This window comes from Physeter macrocephalus, chromosome 15 (assembly GCF_002837175.3).
Source record: "Physeter macrocephalus isolate SW-GA chromosome 15, ASM283717v5, whole genome shotgun sequence".
Lineage (NCBI taxonomy): Eukaryota > Metazoa > Chordata > Mammalia > Artiodactyla > Physeteridae > Physeter > Physeter macrocephalus.
The window spans coordinates 24,978,504-24,996,754 of NC_041228.1; the positions used below are offsets into that span (position 1 = coordinate 24,978,504).

The 18,251-nt window shown below is 36.7% G+C and overlaps 1 protein-coding gene across 3 annotated transcripts in view; it reads left to right on the forward strand.

Moving 5' to 3' along the window:
- The window catches only part of CSMD3 (CUB and Sushi multiple domains 3), a 1,193,315-nt gene that overhangs the window by 750,624 nt on the left and 424,440 nt on the right, over nt 1-18,251 (forward strand). For all 3 annotated transcript variants that reach the window (XM_024129404.1, XM_024129405.1, XM_028500327.1), the window contains one exon: nt 13,355-13,493. In XM_024129404.1, coding sequence (XP_023985172.1) covers nt 13,355-13,493 — 139 coding nt within the window. The remainder of the gene's footprint in view (nt 1-13,354; nt 13,494-18,251) is intronic.

Consider the following 18,251-nt stretch of genomic DNA (forward strand, 5'->3'; position numbering starts at 1 on the left):
TGCTTCTGCCCTTGCTCCTATTCAGTTCTGTAGAAACGGTTTGTTATTCAGTTTACCCATGCCACCACTTAGTTTCTTCATAGTTATTTCTCTTATGGGACTCCGAAGGCCCTGATACGTATATACTATCTGCTTCTCTCTTCCTTTTTACCCGGCTCTTTGTCTCCCATGCCCCTCTTCACTGTAGCTAGCAATGCCCTCTTTGATCTAAAGCAATCCCCTCAACAAAAATGGAAATAGAATATTGGCCTTCTGGATTACATGGTCATGTTCTTGAATATAATTAGGATGTAATACATTCATTGAACTGCTTTATAGATAAAGAGAATTATATTTAATAAAATACATTGGAAGACTCGGGTGAATGCTATTGGCTCAAAGTGGTTGATTTAATTAAGATGCTGAGTTAAGACTCACTGAAAGAAAGTTGTTCCTTCCTTGTGAAGATTCATAATAATTTCTAATATTGTTATCATTGTAGCCTCCCTGAGAAGAAAAACAGTGAAAGCAAAATGCATGACTAACAAGGTATACAGGCAAACTTTCCTGTTACTTTAGGAATGACAACTTTCACCATACCAGCTAAGGAGAAAAATGTTGCAATATCCCTGTCCATAAAAAGTTGAGGTTCAGATACCTCCTTTGTGGCTTATTAAGTGGGTTCTAACTGACTCATTTCTCTCAATCATAACCTCAGCTATCCCACTCCCATTTTATATAAACAGCAAAAGAAAAGTTAGGGAAATTGGAGATCTATATCTATCTATCTACCTACCTACCTACCTACCTACCTACCACCTACCTAAACTGTTGGAGTCAAAAGTTGTTCAGCTTTTCCTTTATTTCCCCATAGGAAGGAGGATGCTAGTCTCCTTCTCTTCAAGCCAAGTTAAGGGGAAGGACTCTAAAAGAATCCCTCATAAGGGAATGCAGTTGCCTGTGAAAAAGAGGAACTAAAATTGCCAGGTGGATATCTGATTATACAGTGTACTTGCTGATCTGCCTTCTATGCTGAATGAACAAGAGAAAGAAAATTGGTCAAAACTGGCAGATTAAAGACAGGGAAAGCTGATTGGTTGAAATCATTTGGCAAGTCAATGATGTGAGCTTCCTCTGCATCAAATGAATACCAAAGAAGGTACCCTGGCGTGGCCACTAAGTAAAAGAAACTCAACAACCAGAGATCATAGGATGTAATGTCAGGGGTGAAAGCAGGGAGGTAACTAGAAAAGGTTGATCTTCTCTTCTATCAGGAAATTTCCTGATAGAAGTGAGAAGCCACACTTCTAATTCTTGGCCTTTACAAAGAACTCATTTATTATCCTTATGGAAAGAACAAACATTCTCCATATCTGACAAATAGAAAATCTCAGGGACCAGTTAGAGTTAGTGAGAAAACAGCAACAGTCAGGAGAGGACTATGACAGCACACTTTTCCTCATTTTAGTCCTAACACCACAGGAAAAAGGACCTAAAGGGAAGAGGAAGGGGACATGCTGAGAAAGGATACAGCATCTTCTCTGATGCAACTGCTGAAGCAAATGGAGGAATGAATCATCAAGTGCTGGTCCTCCATCAGCACCCTCCTCCCCATCCTCCAAGGTGCTCAAAGATGCACCTTGGGTGGGTATGAGTAGGAAATAAGACAGAATTTTAAATTGGATTGGACGAAGTTTTTTAATACTGTAAGTGATGAGAATTTTCAAGGATGTGCCCAACACTTCTTTAAGGAGAGGGAGATTTGTCAGTGCATGTTTGAAGGCAGTAATTAAGAAGGAAGGAAGAGAGGAAGGGAGGGTGGGAGGAAAGGAGGGAGGAAATAAAGAGAAAGAAAGAAAGAAAGAAAGAAAGAAAGAAAGAAAATCATAGACTGATTTCAGTGAGCCAATCCATTAATGAATCCTTTATTACCAATGGATCCCTTCTTCACGTAGTTTACTTTCACTGATATATATTCATATAACTGTCAAATCAGATGCACATATATTTATATTACTACTAAATTTATATTATCCATGGATGCTCTCTAATAATCAGGAACTATGTAGATTATAATAATTTAGATGCATCTGTCTGTACTGATTGATTAGTTTAATGTTATTCTCTCTTTGTTAGGAATTCAACAAGGGTATTGAGTGCTTACATAATAAAAACTATCAGAACAATAGTTTAAAATTATCTCAGTGATGAAATAAAGAGGGAAAGAGAGATAAAGAGAAAGAAAGAAAGAAAGAAAGAAAGAAAGAAAGAAAGAAAGAAAGAAAGAAAGAAAGAAAGAAAAGGGAGGAAAGAAAGAGAAAGAAAGAAAGAAAGAAAGAAAGAAAGAAAGAAAGAAAGAAAGAAAGAAAGAAAGAAAGAAAGAAAAGAAAGAAACCAATTTCTGTTTTCATTCCACCGATTTCAGAATATTCCATAAAATGCCTACTCAAGCAAGAACTTCCTTGCCCTCAGTAGAGAACTCCCTGCATAACTAAGGCTTAAGTTCCTTTTTACTGTAATGGGATATCTTAGAGAATTCCTTGAGTGAATAGGATGGGACTAAGGTCCCTGGAGAACTGTTTGACAGCAAGGCTGGACTTGCATGCCAATGAACTTCCCCTTTGAGGATAAGGAATTTTCTTTTGAATCTCAGCCTCAAAGGGAAGGAAATCCTTCTCATTCACAGACGTTGCACTCTCTGGAGGGAGTTCAATTGAGGGAGCAATTAGAGTAACAGTCTGATGCATAGATCAGAATATATTGTGGTTGTCATAGAGAGAATGTGTTTTCACACACATATACCTATTCATATCTAATAATAGACTCCTCTTTTAGTTACATATTAAGTATTAAATTAGTAGAGGTAGTAGTATTAATTAGTAGTATTAAATTCCTAGAGGACTACCATAGGGAAAACTAATTTAATAGCACTCTGCAGGATTTTGGTCCTAATTTCTGTGGACCTGGGTAGGGGAAGGGTAGAAGGGGTTATAGAAATGGAAAGAGGTTCAGAGCTGTGATTGCTTGTCTGCATTTCTGGCACTTTAATTCCTATGTTTCTGACTTTCTCTTTTTATCCAAGATAGAGATGCAGCTTGTTTCCCATAATTTTCTTTGAAACATCATCCAGTGTGTTGAGGTTAGACAGAGCAGGTGATAACTTACCACACCTATAACCAACCATAAAGCAAGTTTAAAAATTAAAAAAAAAAAAAAAAAAAGAGGAAAGAAATGGAGCCTTCATTGTTTATAATCCCCAAGATCAATCAAAACCTAGCTCTTCTTCCAGTCCTCAATTCCCTTCTGAGCACCTAAGTGCCACTTCTCAGATGAAAGAGCACCAAAATTCTGAAGCATTTTTATTCAAAGAATTTTAGTTGAATACAGTCTGAAACACTTCTGACTCTTCATACAGATCTTAAAGCATACTGGGTATTTTGAGTTTGTCCATTCTGAAGCAGGAGGGAAGGGGGCAGGACACAACCTTTGAAAGAGTGACATAGCCCAAGGACATGACATAAACTGATTAGGACAAAATGGGTACAAGATGGCAGACAAGTCAACTTCCACTAGACCTTGAGCCTCAGTATACACTCACTGTAACACATCAGCAAGCTAAATGACACACCCACAGGCACCATGACAGTTCCAAGGCCAAACATAAGGATCAAAAAGTAGGCGGTGGCCCAATTCCTGGGAATCCCCACCCCTTCCTGAAATAGCTGGAATACTCCTCCCACTCATTAGCCTATGAAATTACCCACCCCTATAAAAACTGACAACCCCATACCCTGGTGCCTGAAATAAAGAGGGAAAGAGAGATAAAGAGAAAGAAAGAAAGAAAGAAAGAAAGAAAGAAAGAAAGAAAGAAAGAAAGAAAGAAAGAAAGAAAGAAAGAAAGAAAGAAAGAAAGAAAGAAAGAAAGAAAGAAAGAAAGAAAGAAAGAAAGAAAGAAAGAAAGAAAGAAAGAAAGAAAAGAAAGAAACCAATTTCTGTTTTCATTCCACCGATTTCAGAATATTCCATAAAATGCCTACTCAAGCAAGAACTTCCTTGCCCTCAGTAGAGAACTCCCTGCATAACTAAGGCTTAAGTTCCTTTTTACTGTAATGGGATATCTTAGAGAATTCCTTGAGTGAATAGGATGGGACTAAGGTCCCTGGAGAACTGTTTGACAGCAAGGCTGGACTTGCATGCCAATGAACTTCCCCTTTGAGGATAAGGAATTTTCTTTTGAATCTCAGCCTCAAAGGGAAGGAAATCCTTCTCATTCACAGACGTTGCACTCTCTGGAGGGAGTTCAATTGAGGGAGCAATTAGAGTAACAGTCTGATGCATAGATCAGAATATATTGTGGTTGTCATAGAGAGAATGTGTTTTCACACACATATACCTATTCATATCTAATAATAGACTCCTCTTTTAGTTACATATTAAGTATTAAATTAGTAGAGGTAGTAGTATTAATTAGTAGTATTAAATTCCTAGAGGACTACCATAGGGAAAACTAATTTAATAGCACTCTGCAGGATTTTGGTCCTAATTTCTGTGGACCTGGGTAGGGGAAGGGTAGAAGGGGTTATAGAAATGGAAAGAGGTTCAGAGCTGTGATTGCTTGTCTGCATTTCTGGCACTTTAATTCCTATGTTTCTGACTTTCTCTTTTTATCCAAGATAGAGATGCAGCTTGTTTCCCATAATTTTCTTTGAAACATCATCCAGTGTGTTGAGGTTAGACAGAGCAGGTGATAACTTACCACACCTATAACCAACCATAAAGCAAGTTTAAAAATTAAAAAAAAAAAAAAAAAAAGAGGAAAGAAATGGAGCCTTCATTGTTTATAATCCCCAAGATCAATCAAAACCTAGCTCTTCTTCCAGTCCTCAATTCCCTTCTGAGCACCTAAGTGCCACTTCTCAGATGAAAGAGCACCAAAATTCTGAAGCATTTTTATTCAAAGAATTTTAGTTGAATACAGTCTGAAACACTTCTGACTCTTCATACAGATCTTAAAGCATACTGGGTATTTTGAGTTTGTCCATTCTGAAGCAGGAGGGAAGGGGGCAGGACACAACCTTTGAAAGAGTGACATAGCCCAAGGACATGACATAAACTGATTAGGACAAAATGGGTACAAGATGGCAGACAAGTCAACTTCCACTAGACCTTGAGCCTCAGTATACACTCACTGTAACACATCAGCAAGCTAAATGACACACCCACAGGCACCATGACAGTTCCAAGGCCAAACATAAGGATCAAAAAGTAGGCGGTGGCCCAATTCCTGGGAATCCCCACCCCTTCCTGAAATAGCTGGAATACTCCTCCCACTCATTAGCCTATGAAATTACCCACCCCTATAAAAACTGACAACCCCATACCCTGGTGCCTTTCTCACCTTCTGAGATGGCCCACACTCTGTCTGTGGAGTGTGTTTCTCTCTAAATAAATCCACTTCTTACCTATCACTTTTCTCTCACTGAATTCTTTCTATGATGAGACATCAAGAACCTGAGCTTCATTAAGTCCTGAAACCAGGTGTGTGATCTCAGTTGGAAGACTGTGGGTTTTGGCTGGATTCAAGTCCCAGCTACATGGGTGCAAGTCCCAATCAGGCTTTTGGCTGGGTTTGAGTCCCAGCATGTGGGTTCAAGTCCCAATCTGAGGTGCATGGTTTCAATTCTACTCAAAGTAACACAGAAATGAGTCATCACTCAAATGAATATTATTTATAACAGACTTTCTTCAGGCCTTAGAAAAATGAAACAGGATAAATGAACTATTTCTACTTTACCATTTATGCTTGGTTTTCATTATTTAAAATCGGGAGAAGTTAGAGGCAACAATCTGTATTTCACTAACAGATGGAAATTACCTCTTTATCCCAGGAGACTGAGTGATTATCCAGGAGCATCTTGGAGCTACACACTAGCCATATCCTCTTAGATTTTGTCAGCTTGGTCTGTGGGCCAAGAGCTATAAAATGACCTGAGGGATTTGAGTGGAGTGAGGGTTTTGTTAACAATGCCCTCTGAGTCCTACCTTATAATTACTAGAAGTGTGTTCTGGGAATCTGCATTTTAACAAGTTTTTAATCTAAACTCACCTCCAGGTATCCACAACTGTTTGAAGGTAACCATTGCATGAAACCAAAAGTTCCTCTCCTCATTTTCCACTAACTATAAGCTTCAGAAACAAAAAACTACTTGACTTTCCCTCATACATTAGTATTGTTGTCAAACCTAAGTTTGTGTGCCCGATGCACAGTGAGGCCAAACAAACCAAAAAGTCAGAGTTTGGAGCAGAGAAAGGTTTATTGTAAGGCCAAGCAAGGAGAATGGGCAGCTCATGCTCAAAAGACCCCCAACTACCTGATGGTTTTCAGGGAAGAGTTTTTAAAGGCAAAATTTGGAGTGAGAGCTGCAGGGTGTGTGACTTTCTTCTGATTGGTTGGTGGTGAGGTAACAGGATGGTATTCCAGGAATCTTGTGCTCAGCCTGATTACCATCCTCCACCTGGGAAGGGGCCTTAGTTCCTGTAGAAGAACTCAAATATGTATTGTTGAGTATACCACTTGGGGAGGAACCAGGACCATGCTTTATTCCTGCACTATTGTTTCTTGGCTGCTTTTCCCTTGTGTCTCCATCTCCTCACTTCCCAGACTAATAACTCTTTGAATCTGCCCTTTGGAACTCAGGGAAAGTCTAGGAGGCTGAAGCTATTTTCCTACAAACAAGGAATTGGGTATATGGAGAAGTTTTGTACCTGGGAGGGCGCCACAGTGTACTGCTTGGTTTCAGTATTTCTCACTTTATTCTTTCTCTGCTCTTTCTGTCCCTCTACCCCTATCTTCTATTCATTTTTTTTTTTTAAATCAAACTCACCTCTGACAAAATCTCCTTCAAGAACTCTTTTTTAATGCCCTTGGGATGTCACCTGTCTCTCCCCTACATTTCCAGCCTATCTGGCTCAAGCATATATTTATTCTTCATGTTAGCTGTGTCTGTCTTCCTTGTAGAAACTATGTGTCTCCTGAGGACAAATATAATGTCATATAGATTTTTTTTTTAAATTTCATCACCCGGCATAGTATCTTATATACATCAAAAGCTAAATAATTTTTTGAATTAATAAATACATGAATAATAAGTAAATTTATGTCAAGGAAGCACTTAAAATTGTGTGGTTAGAATCTCAAATTTACATTAAAAACTTTGGGTTGAATATTCTATCCCCCTAACTATCCATTTCTGTCTTCATTAAACCTATTTTAAGGAGAATAGATATGCTTAAATAAATATCTCTCTTGGAAAATTAATCCAATACATCTATTATGGAAGTAGTTTCTAACTTGGAATTTGAAGATTTGAATTTGAATCTCACCTCTGCTACTACCCAGATCTGTGTTTCTCATCAAGTCATATGTTTGATGATTTTTTTCCTTACCTGCAAAACTGGCATAAGAAAGAAACAAGCATTTTTATGCTACAAGCTTATTAAAGTAATTAAGTTAAGTAATGTATATAAAAGCATACTCTAAACTGGAAAGCATTATGACTGTGTTAGTTGGTATAGCAGAAATGGCCAGCTGTTAACCTTTAAGCTGTTACCCCATTCATTACACAGAGTTGTAGGTAGGAAATAGCTACCCAGCTGAGGGACTTCATTTCACAGCCTCCTTTGAAGTTAGGTATGGACAAGTGAGTAAGTGGAAGTAATGTAAATAACGTCCAAGCTGTGGTCCATAAAAAGTATACACAGAGTGGTCCTCTATGCTCTGTTTCCTTTCCTGCCAGCTAAAATGGAAATGACTCCCATGGCAATCTAGAAAATCGCCTGCTGAAAATGGCTGAGGCTTTGTCATCCTGGGTCTCAAGAGACTAGAAGGATGATGGCTGTTTTGCTGATGGGCGCTCTCCATTGTACTGTTACGTGAATGTATCAAAGAAAAATTTCATTGGAGTTAAACAGGAAAGGAAGACCTTATTCAAGACTATTGCAATAAGGAAGAGTGATTGAATTCAAATGCACTGAGGGAAGGTTTGTAAGGGCTGAGATGAGCTAGTGGTAAAGTAATGGAGGAAGTTGGGTGACGGGTTGAGAGTCTTGAAGAAGCCTGTCTAAAGTTTAGTCAACATGAAGGCCATTTTGGTCAAGTGAAAAATAAACTACTGTGTTAAGCTACTAAAGTTTAGGTATTGATTTATTTTACCAGCTACAATCATCTGAATTCACACACAGTTAGGAGAGAGGAAGACCCAAACAGAAATAGTCAATCCCAGCCTTGCCCCATTGTTGTGTTATAATGCATAATGGTCAGTACCTGCTTAAATTGTATTAAATTAAAATATTTTTTCAAAGGTTACATTTTAAACCTCTTTTATTTTCTTCTTTAAGTATTCACCTTAATCTTTCACTTATATTGAAGTCCTAACATCAGCCTATGTTGAAAATGACACACAATATAACTAAGAGCTCCAGATTCTATTTTCTGTTGTTTCTTATGATATTTCACAGACCTTTTAGCCTCAACTTTGAATCTCATTATCTTTCCACATAAAATTCCTTCCTGTTTTGTGTTTCCTATTTTGGTGAATGGAATTATCTTCTATAATGTTGTACATGCCAGGGGCCCAATGACCAATTTAGACTCCTGCATCTTGCTCACTCATTGCATGTAATCAATAAATGCTTTTGAGTCTGTCTCCTAAATATCTCCATATTTAGCCCTTTCCTGTTACCACCATGTATCAGAATCTGATTATAACTTCCTAGATAATTGTGACAGTCTCCTAATTGATCTCATCAACTCCAGGTACTCTGCTTCTAGTTCATTGTACCTGTAACTTTCATTTAAATGAAAATTGTATTATTTGTCTATATATGTTTGTGTGGCCTTTGTCTACAATTTTTTTAAACATCTTTATTGGAGTATAATTGCTTTACAATGGTGTGTTAGTTTCTGCTGTATCACAAAGTGAATCAGCTCTACGTATACATATATCCCCATATCCCCTCCCTCTTGCATCTCCCTTCCACCCTCCCTATCCCACCCCTTATCTACAATTTTTCATTTGTCTATGGTTCACTTTTCTTAATATAGCATATCAGGTCCTTTTTTTTTTTCTCTGGCCGAACTGCATAGCATTTGGGATCCTAGTTCCCTGACCAGGGATTGAACCCATGCCCCCCGCAGTGGAAGCATGGATTGTTAACAACTAGACCACCAGGGAAGTCCCATTAGGTCCTTTTCTACTCTTCTTCCTTCATCTCTCATCACTTCTTGGTTCCCTAAAACAGGTAACTGGCATTACTCAAAAACATGCTAATTGAGCCTTCTACTCTTAACCACATGCTGTTTCTTCCGTTTACAATATCCTCTCTCTCTTTTTCTTCTGGTGAATTCTGACTCATCTTTGAAGACTCAAATTAAATAGAATATCTTCTGTGAAGCCTTAATTCCTATCCTCTTCCAGACCCCTTGTCCCATGGACATATGTTTCTTATATAATTTGTGACATTATTACCTTTTATGTTTATGTTTCTGTGTTTTGCACATGGGCAGTGTGATAAAAGGAAAAAGAATATCTTAATTACATTTGTAAAGAAGTTTCTAGAGTCAAATTATCTCTGTTCACATCCTTGCTAGCTAATGTGCAAATTATTTAAATTCTCTACACATCAATGTTCTTACCTACATATGTGGTTGGATTATTTTGAGTATTACATAAAATAATACAAAGGACTTCTTACATAGTGCCTGGTACCTAGGAAACATTTGATACATTTTAGAAGTAGTACAAATACCACGTGGGCGCATACTTGACACACAGTTGTTTGCTGAATGACTGAAGTATGAATAAGTAAATGATGAATGAGTGAATAGGACTTGAAAATAAATCCCTATATCTTGATCTCCTTTCTGTTTTCCATATGTTACAAGTTTCCTTTGTTCAGTCAAAGATACTGTGTTTTACAGAAGTCTTTCTTAAACTACAGAATGTTTATACTTGGAGGTACACAAGCTTTTAGGTGTTAAACATATAAGCATTTCTTTTTTTTTTTTTTTTTTTTTTTGCGGTACGCGGGCCTCTCACTGTTGTGGCCTCTCCCGTTGCAGAGCAACGGACACGCAGGCTCAGCGGCCATGGCTCACGGGCCCAGCCGCTCCGCGGCATGTGGGATCTTCCCGGACCGGGGCACGAACCCGTGTCCCCTGCATCGGCAGGCAGACTCCCAACCACTGCGCCACCAGGGAAGCCCTATAAGCATTTCTTAAATTTCAATAGGTACATATTTATTTTCAGGCATTATGGAAAAATATAACTAATACATAAAAGCAATGATTTTACAGATATTTTTGCTTAGGGCAAGTTTAAAGAAATCATTTAAGTTAAAATAAAATTAAGTCTAGTTAAAGAAAATCATTAATTATATAAGCAGTACATGGAAGCGGCAAAACTGTAAGGTTTGGGCAACTAGCTTTATTGCCTTTCTGTTTGTATTGTTATTCATGTTATTGTTAAGGTTCTCTTTACAAATTCAAATCTTTGTTATTTTTATTACTATTAGTTCTTTTAGCTTTCCAAAGCGTTTTCCTTTTCCTTTTTCTCTTGAACGTTTTCTTTACACTTGGTCTCCCCTTATTTTGTCCTGCACTTTGTCCCCTCCATGCTCTGCGGCTGTTTCTCCACCATGGCATTTCTATGTGAACATCTTCCTGCCATGTGGTTGCTAGTCACTGTGATCATGAGGTTTGTCTTGACTGATCTGCACTTAGCATCTCTCTCTTCTCTTAGGTTTCACACTCTGTTGGGGAAGTTATCTCCATACTTTTGGGATAATAATTTTGTAAAGTTCCAACCCTATGTGTGAGAGAAAGAAGCCAGTTCAGAATGTTGTATGTTAATTAGGAGAAGACTCACTTTGTAGCAGGGTCACTATTTGGGAAAGTCCTTTCAGGAAACAAACAGTCACCACATCTTTATGATACTCCTTTCCTTTAAAGCTCCTTCCTAACTCTGCCTCTCTAACATGTTGGACTGAGGGACCAGCTGAAATGCTTCTGGGTACTATACTTTTGTGGTTTTTTTGTTTTTTGTTTGTTTGTTTTGCGGTACACGGGCCTCTCACTGTTGTGGCCTGTCCCGTTGCAGAGCACAGGCTCCGCGGCCATGGCTCACGGGCCTAGCCGCTCCGCGGCATGTGGGATCTACCCAGACTGGGGCACGAACCCGTGTCCCCTGTATCGGCAGGCGGACTCTCAACCACTGCGCCACCAGGGAAGCCCAGGGTACTCTATTTTAATCTTTAATGGCCCATTACTCAACTGCTAATTTTATGACTGATTACCTCTTTCAATCATGATTAGACTGAAGTGCACAGATACTTTCCTAAAACGATTTGAGTTGATAACATATTAGGGATTTTTCTATATTTCCAGGACCTTCTCTCACCAAAATAGTTTACTCTTTTAAAATATGGTAATTTAAATGACTGTTATGCACATAATTTTATTTTTGAAATACATAATAACCCTACAGGAAACCTAATTATGAGTCATCATAGCAAGGAAGAGTAAATAATCCTCATCAAAATGGTCTCCTTTGAAAGCTTTTTAAGAAACAAAATCAAATTCTACTAAGGAAGAAAATTTAGTTTTATATGAAAGTTCTTTCTCATACAAATAACAAATTTTGGCAATTTCACAGAAAATATTTTTCTCAAATGGACATTTTGTAGTAATGCTTGATTCCTAGGCCAGTTTATTAAATATTTCCTATTTTATTTGGGTTATATCAAATTACTTAAAGAATGAAAAAGTGTAAAAATAGTGTCTAGAACAATAGGTTTTAGAAATTCTGTAAGGTAAAACTGAAAGAAAGAAGTAAACAACAATGACAAAAATATAAACACATGAGATAGAGTTTAAATGGAAAGAGTTAAAGAAAATTAAAATATAACATGGTAAGTCACTGGGAAGGGTCTCTATCTAATGTGTTGAAAAGCCAATATAGTATACATTTGACTATTTTTCTTTCCAAATAATTTTCAATAATTCAAATACTCTTTGCTTCATTCCCCTCCCCCCACTTTGTATACCTCCTGAAGGTATAGAACAGGCTAATGTACCTGGGCTGCAGAGTGAAGGGGAGAAGTTTGGAGTATAGGCTAGAGTGTAAGGCAATAGCTAGATCATTCAGGGCCTTGTTGGTCAACACAGAAAAATGCCATTTAAAAGTGTTTGAGGTTTAAACAATTACTCTGGCCATAGTATGGAGGATAGTTAGCATGGATGAGGAGAGACCAATTAAGAGAGTCAGTTAGGAGGGTTTATACCAGAGGTGAAATTATGGTAATTTAATCTGGTAGCTATAGAGATAGAGAAACAAGACTGGGCTTGAGGATGGGTTGGATATTCCCATATCCATAAATAGTAAGGATAATGGAACTATGAAAGATGACTACTTCTAACGTTCTGGGCTATGCAAATCTGTGGATGGTGGTTTCATTTACCAATATTGGAAATAATGGGAGAGGACTGGTTTTGAGGTCCTATTTTGTAAAAACTGACGTGAAAGTACTTTTGAGGCTTTCAGGTCTTGTGAACTTTGACAAGTTTTTCTTTCAACTTGGTTTATTTCTCTTCAAAATGAGATGCTTACACTAAATTACCTTATCAGTACCTACTGGGATTAAAATGCTATCATTGTGGTTTCAATTGTGTATGAGTTTAGGGGAAAACAGAAGATTAAATTCTTGAAATGATAAGCTGAGTTGAATCTGATGTTAAAGGGAGAAGAGATCATGGTACCCGTCTAGGAAAGCAAATGGTATGATGAAACTGTAAATTGAAGGACATTATTCTGACAGCTGGATTGAAGCAAGAGAGAAATTACAGATGGGAAATCAGGGAAGAGACTGAATGAATGAAGGCCTAAAATTGTAAAAGGGACTCTGGTAAAAGAAAGATCAGTTTTAGACACTGTATAGCATGAATTAACAGTATTTGATACATAAATCAGAAAATGAAAGACAGAGAAACTAAGACTAACAGCTTGTATTTTTTTCAAGTTTTGAAAATGATGGAGACACAAGAACGTATTTAAGGAATATAATTGGGAGACGAGTTTATCTGACATGCTGAGTGTGTAACTAAGCCATATTTCAAAAAGTACATTACTTTTTTTTAGGGAAAATAATCATTCAATAATAGAATGACTGGATGAAATTTTACTTTCAAAAACAATATTAAATAGCATTTAATATATACATGCAAAAATTAATTTTAAAAAATACAGTTAATACTAAAAATATTTTCTGCAACTTGTTCTAAAATTTTTGTTTTTACTTGTTCTCTGATTTTATTTTTCAGCTCCATGCGGTGGCCATTTTTCAGCTCCCAGTGGATTGATTCTCTCACCAGGATGGCCAGGATACTATAAAGACTCTCTGAATTGTGAATGGGTGATTGAAGCTGAACCTGGACACTCTATCAAAATTACATTTGAAAGGTCTCTGCAAATATTTTTCTACTTAAAAAAAAATTATCTAAAAGAATAGTTGACATTCTGCATTTTACTTTCCATATTAATATTTAATTTTATTGCAGTAGTCAATTGTTAGACATTGAATGTTTCAGAATGTTTGCCCCTTTTAGCCTTTCAGCCTATTTTCAAGTTAATTTTCTATTTCCTTAATGCTCTATCAGTATGAATGAAATGTGCAAGATGGACTTTTTTGGATTCATATATATGCATACTACTGTGATATGAACCTATAACCTTTAACTTAGTAAGTTTAGTCATCCTATACTTTGAAGGGCCTGTGGATTCTGTTCTGCTAGATTCCAAAAGGCAAAGGTGCTGTAAACACACTTGAATTGATACCGTATTGCAGCCTAAGACATTTGCTTACACATACTACCTATATACCTACACTTACAGGTCCTTCAGAAAAATGGCTGCATCAAATTAATGTGAATTAATAATTAGTCAGTCAAGATATTTTTCCTTAGGATAATTGGTATTACTGATCAAATAATCTATATCCTAAAAGATTATAATATTGACTATTAAAAATTTAAAAGAATGAATCTTCTGGCTTGTGATTGGATCACTATTCTGAAATCCAAATAGAAGTATCTATATAATTTTTCAATTATATTGTTGACCCCTCTCATCTCCCAACCTTTCCTTAAAAAAAAAAAAACAAAAAAACTCCTGTAAACATTATAGCAAACATATAAATATATATATAATTTCAGCAGAATTATGCTCTGATGTTTGAATTTTACAAATATAACATGATCTTCCCCTGATTAAAGAGTTCCTTCATTGAATTAATCTATTCATGCTAGTGTAAAAACTTGAGAGGAAAACAGATTCTATTTTGACAGATATAAAATAGTAAACATTTCACATGAGGTCACTCTGCTTTATTATGACCTACACAACTTTACTATGACTATATTAGTTTGCTAAGGCTGCCATAACAGAGTGTAACAGACTGAGTGGCTTAAATAACAGAAATTTATTTCCTCATAGTTCTAAAGTCTAGAAGTCTGAGATCAAGGTGTCAACAGGGTTGTCTTCTGTGGTTTTAGTCATTGGCTAATAGATGGCTGTCCTTTTCCTGTGTCTTCACATGGTCTTCCCTCTGTGTGTGTTTGTTTCCTAATCTTCTCTTATAAGGACACAAGTCATATTAGATTAGGGTCCACCCATATAATCTCATTTTACCTTAATTACCTCATTAAAAGACCTTTCTCCAAATACAGTCACAGTACTAGGGGGATAGGACATATAAATTTTAGGGGGACATGATTCAGCCCATAATAATAACCTACACATTAAGAAAATGGTTTTATTTAGAATAACTTGGCAGTTTTTGTTGTGATGTTAAAACCATATTCTTTATTCAGTGGTTGACATAGCCTGTGTTGCCATAGTAATTTTAGAGAAGCTTGAAAAGCATCTTATTTATTCAGAATCAAATCTTTGTCAGATAACATTTTTCCATTAATGTGGGACCCAAATTAACCAATCTTACTGTATTAGACAGAATTCTACTTGATTTGGAGTATACCATATAACATAATATTATTGATCATATCATTGAATAATTTTAAAAGTTATATTGATTTGTGTCAATAAGACAGAGATTTATAATGTATTTTTAATTTGTTAAATTTAGAGTATCACATTTGAAGGACTAGCATATCTGTCAGTTTATCACAATTGATCTCATATTTTTTAAAACTGCATGTATTATAGGTTTAAGTACATGATTTTAGTATTTCCCATTTTGGACTTAACATTATTTTGTATCAGGAGTTATGATGTTAAGGTAATTAAAATATCTTATATTTGCATAATTCATAACATTTATATCCATATAATTCTCACTAATCATCATCCTTCAATATCTAAATAAAAAGTTGAGCCCCATCTCAGATACAAAGGTAAGTCTCGGCCCTCTTTATATTTTCAGAGCTTTTCTGGGGATGCTTTTGTTCACTTCTGACTCAGAATTCCTGCTTTTAGAGTCATCTCAGTTGTGGGATGCAGAGGCTGCTGCCCTTTCTCAACTCCTTAGCCTGCTCTTTATTTGGATCACTTGCCTTCATTCTCACAAACACCTTAGAACAAGGGATAACGAAAGAGGATTATTGCACAATCCAGAATAATTTAAGATTTAATAAACCTTCACTGTCCTAAAATTTTCCTGGTAATTCCCATCACTGGAACGATTGTATCTCTCTCTCCAGTTCCCTCTCCTTAGCCCAGACCCTTCTCCATCTTTATCTAGTCTTTTCCCTATCAGGATCTTCAGCCCTCATTTCCCTACTCCCTAGTCACCCACTCCAGTATATAAAGGGTAAGTCTCAAAATACCTGTTACTTAAGCAGAGCAATTTAACTGTTTGTTGCTCTGAGCTCCCAGCTTGGTGATAGATGGGATGATAGGGATGAATTTTGCCTTTCTTTCCAAACATGCAGATTAAGATATTCTTTTCCCCTCAATCAGAAATCAGTTCTCCCAAGAAGACTTCACCCTTTCTCCACCTCCCAGATGACTCAAATTGTAGCCAACTTTAAATTTCAAAAAACAGTTATATTCAATTTAGAAGCATTACATAAGCATAAAATAATACAAGGAAATTGTGTTATTAACAAAATGCATTATTGTATTAAAAAGCATTCCCTGGTTTGCAAATAATAGTCATTAACCATCACTAAATAAATAAGTAACCTCTGATATCCTTCAGCCTTAGGTAGGCTATTGATAGAATTGCCTACCTGAGAAGCAGTTAGATTGCAAAGCAATAGTTGTAATTCAGACCACCACACTTGTGACTTTTGATCTTCAACTTTTATTTAAAGTCACTATTTTCTCTGCCCAAAGTTCTTAATATGTATGTCCTATCTCTCCCAACGTGTAGTTACATGGGCCTCTTTGCTATCTTGTTTCGATACCGTCAGATTTCTCCAAAGTGAATTAATGTGTACTGTACAGGCTGTGCTCAAAGTCAGACCATTCCAAATTTACCTTCCTTGGGAAAAAATCTTTCCAGCCATTTTTTTTTAACATCTTTATTGGAGTACAATTGCTTTATAATGGTGTGCTAGTTTCTGCTGTATAACAAAGAAAATCAGTTCTATGTATACATAGATCCCCATATCCCCTCCTTCTTGCAAATCCCTCCCACCCTCCCTGTCCCACACCTCTAAGTGGTCACAAAGCACTGAGCTGATCTCCCTGTGCTATGTAGCTGCTTCCCACTAGCTATCTATTTTACATATGGTATTGTATATATGTCAATGCTACCTGCACAGTTCGTCCCAGGTTACCCTTCCCCTTTCCCGTGTCCTCAAGTCCATTCTCTACGTTTACGTCTTTATTCCCGTCTTGCCCCTAGGTTCATGAGAACAATTTCTTTTCATTTTTGTTTTTTTTAGATTCCATATGTATATGTTAGCATACAGTATTTGTTTTTCTCTTTCTGACTTACTTCACTCTGTATGACAGTATCTAGGTCGATCCACCTCACTACAAATAACTAAATTTTGTTTCTTTTTATGGCTGAGTAATATTCCATTGTATATATGTGCCATATCTTCTTTATCCATTAATCTGTCGATGGACACCTAGGTTGCTTCTATGTCCTGGCTGTTGTAAATAGTGCAGCAATGAACATTGTGGTACATGACTCTTTTTGAATTATGGTTTTCTGAGGGTATATGCTCAGTAGTGGGATTGCTGGCTCATATGGTAGTTCTATTGTTAGCTTTTTAAGGAACCTGCTCTGTTTTCTCCCATTCTGAGGGTTGTCTTTTCATCTTGTTTATGGTTTACTTTGCTGTGCAAAAGCTTTTAAGTTTCATTAGGTCCCATTTGTTTATTTTTGTTTTTATTTCTATTTCTCTAGGAGGTGGATCAAAAAGGATCTTGCTGTGATTTATGTGAAAGAATGTTCTTCCTATGTTTTCCTCTCAGAGTTGTATAGTGTCTGGCCCTACATTTAGGTCTTTAATACATTTTTGAGTTTATTTTTCTGTATGGTGTTAGGGAGTGTTCTAATTTCATTCTTTTACATATAGCGGTCCCGTTTTCCCAGCACCACTTATTGAAGAGGCTGTCTTTTCTCCATTGTATAGTCTTGCCTCCTTTATCAAAGATAAGGTGACCATGTGTACATGGGTTTACCTCTGGGCTTTCTATCCTGTTTCATCGATCTATATTTCTGTTTTTGTGCCAGTACCATCTGTCTTGATTACTGTAGCTTTGTAGTATAGTCTGAAGTCAGGGAGCCTGATTCCTCCAACTCCGTTTTTCTTTCTCAGGATTGCTTTGGCTATTTGGGTCTTTTGTGTTTCCATACAAATTGTGGAATATTTTGTTCTAATTGTGTGAAAAATGCCATTGGTAGTTTGATAGGGATTGCATTGAATCTGTAGATTGCTTTGGGTAGTAGAGTCATTTTCACAATGTTGATTCTTCCAATCCAAGAACATGGTATATCTCTCCGTCTATCGGTATCATCTTTAATTGCTTTCATCAGTGTCTTATAGTTATATGCATATAGGTCTTTTGTCTCCTTAGGTAGGTTTATTCCTAGATATTTTATTCTTTTTGTTGCAATGGTAAATGGGAGTGTTTTCTTAATTTTACTTTCAGATTTTTCATCAGTAGTGTATAGGAATGCAAGAGATTTCTGTGCATTAATTTTGTATCCTGCTACTTTACCAAATGCATTGATTAGCTCTAGTA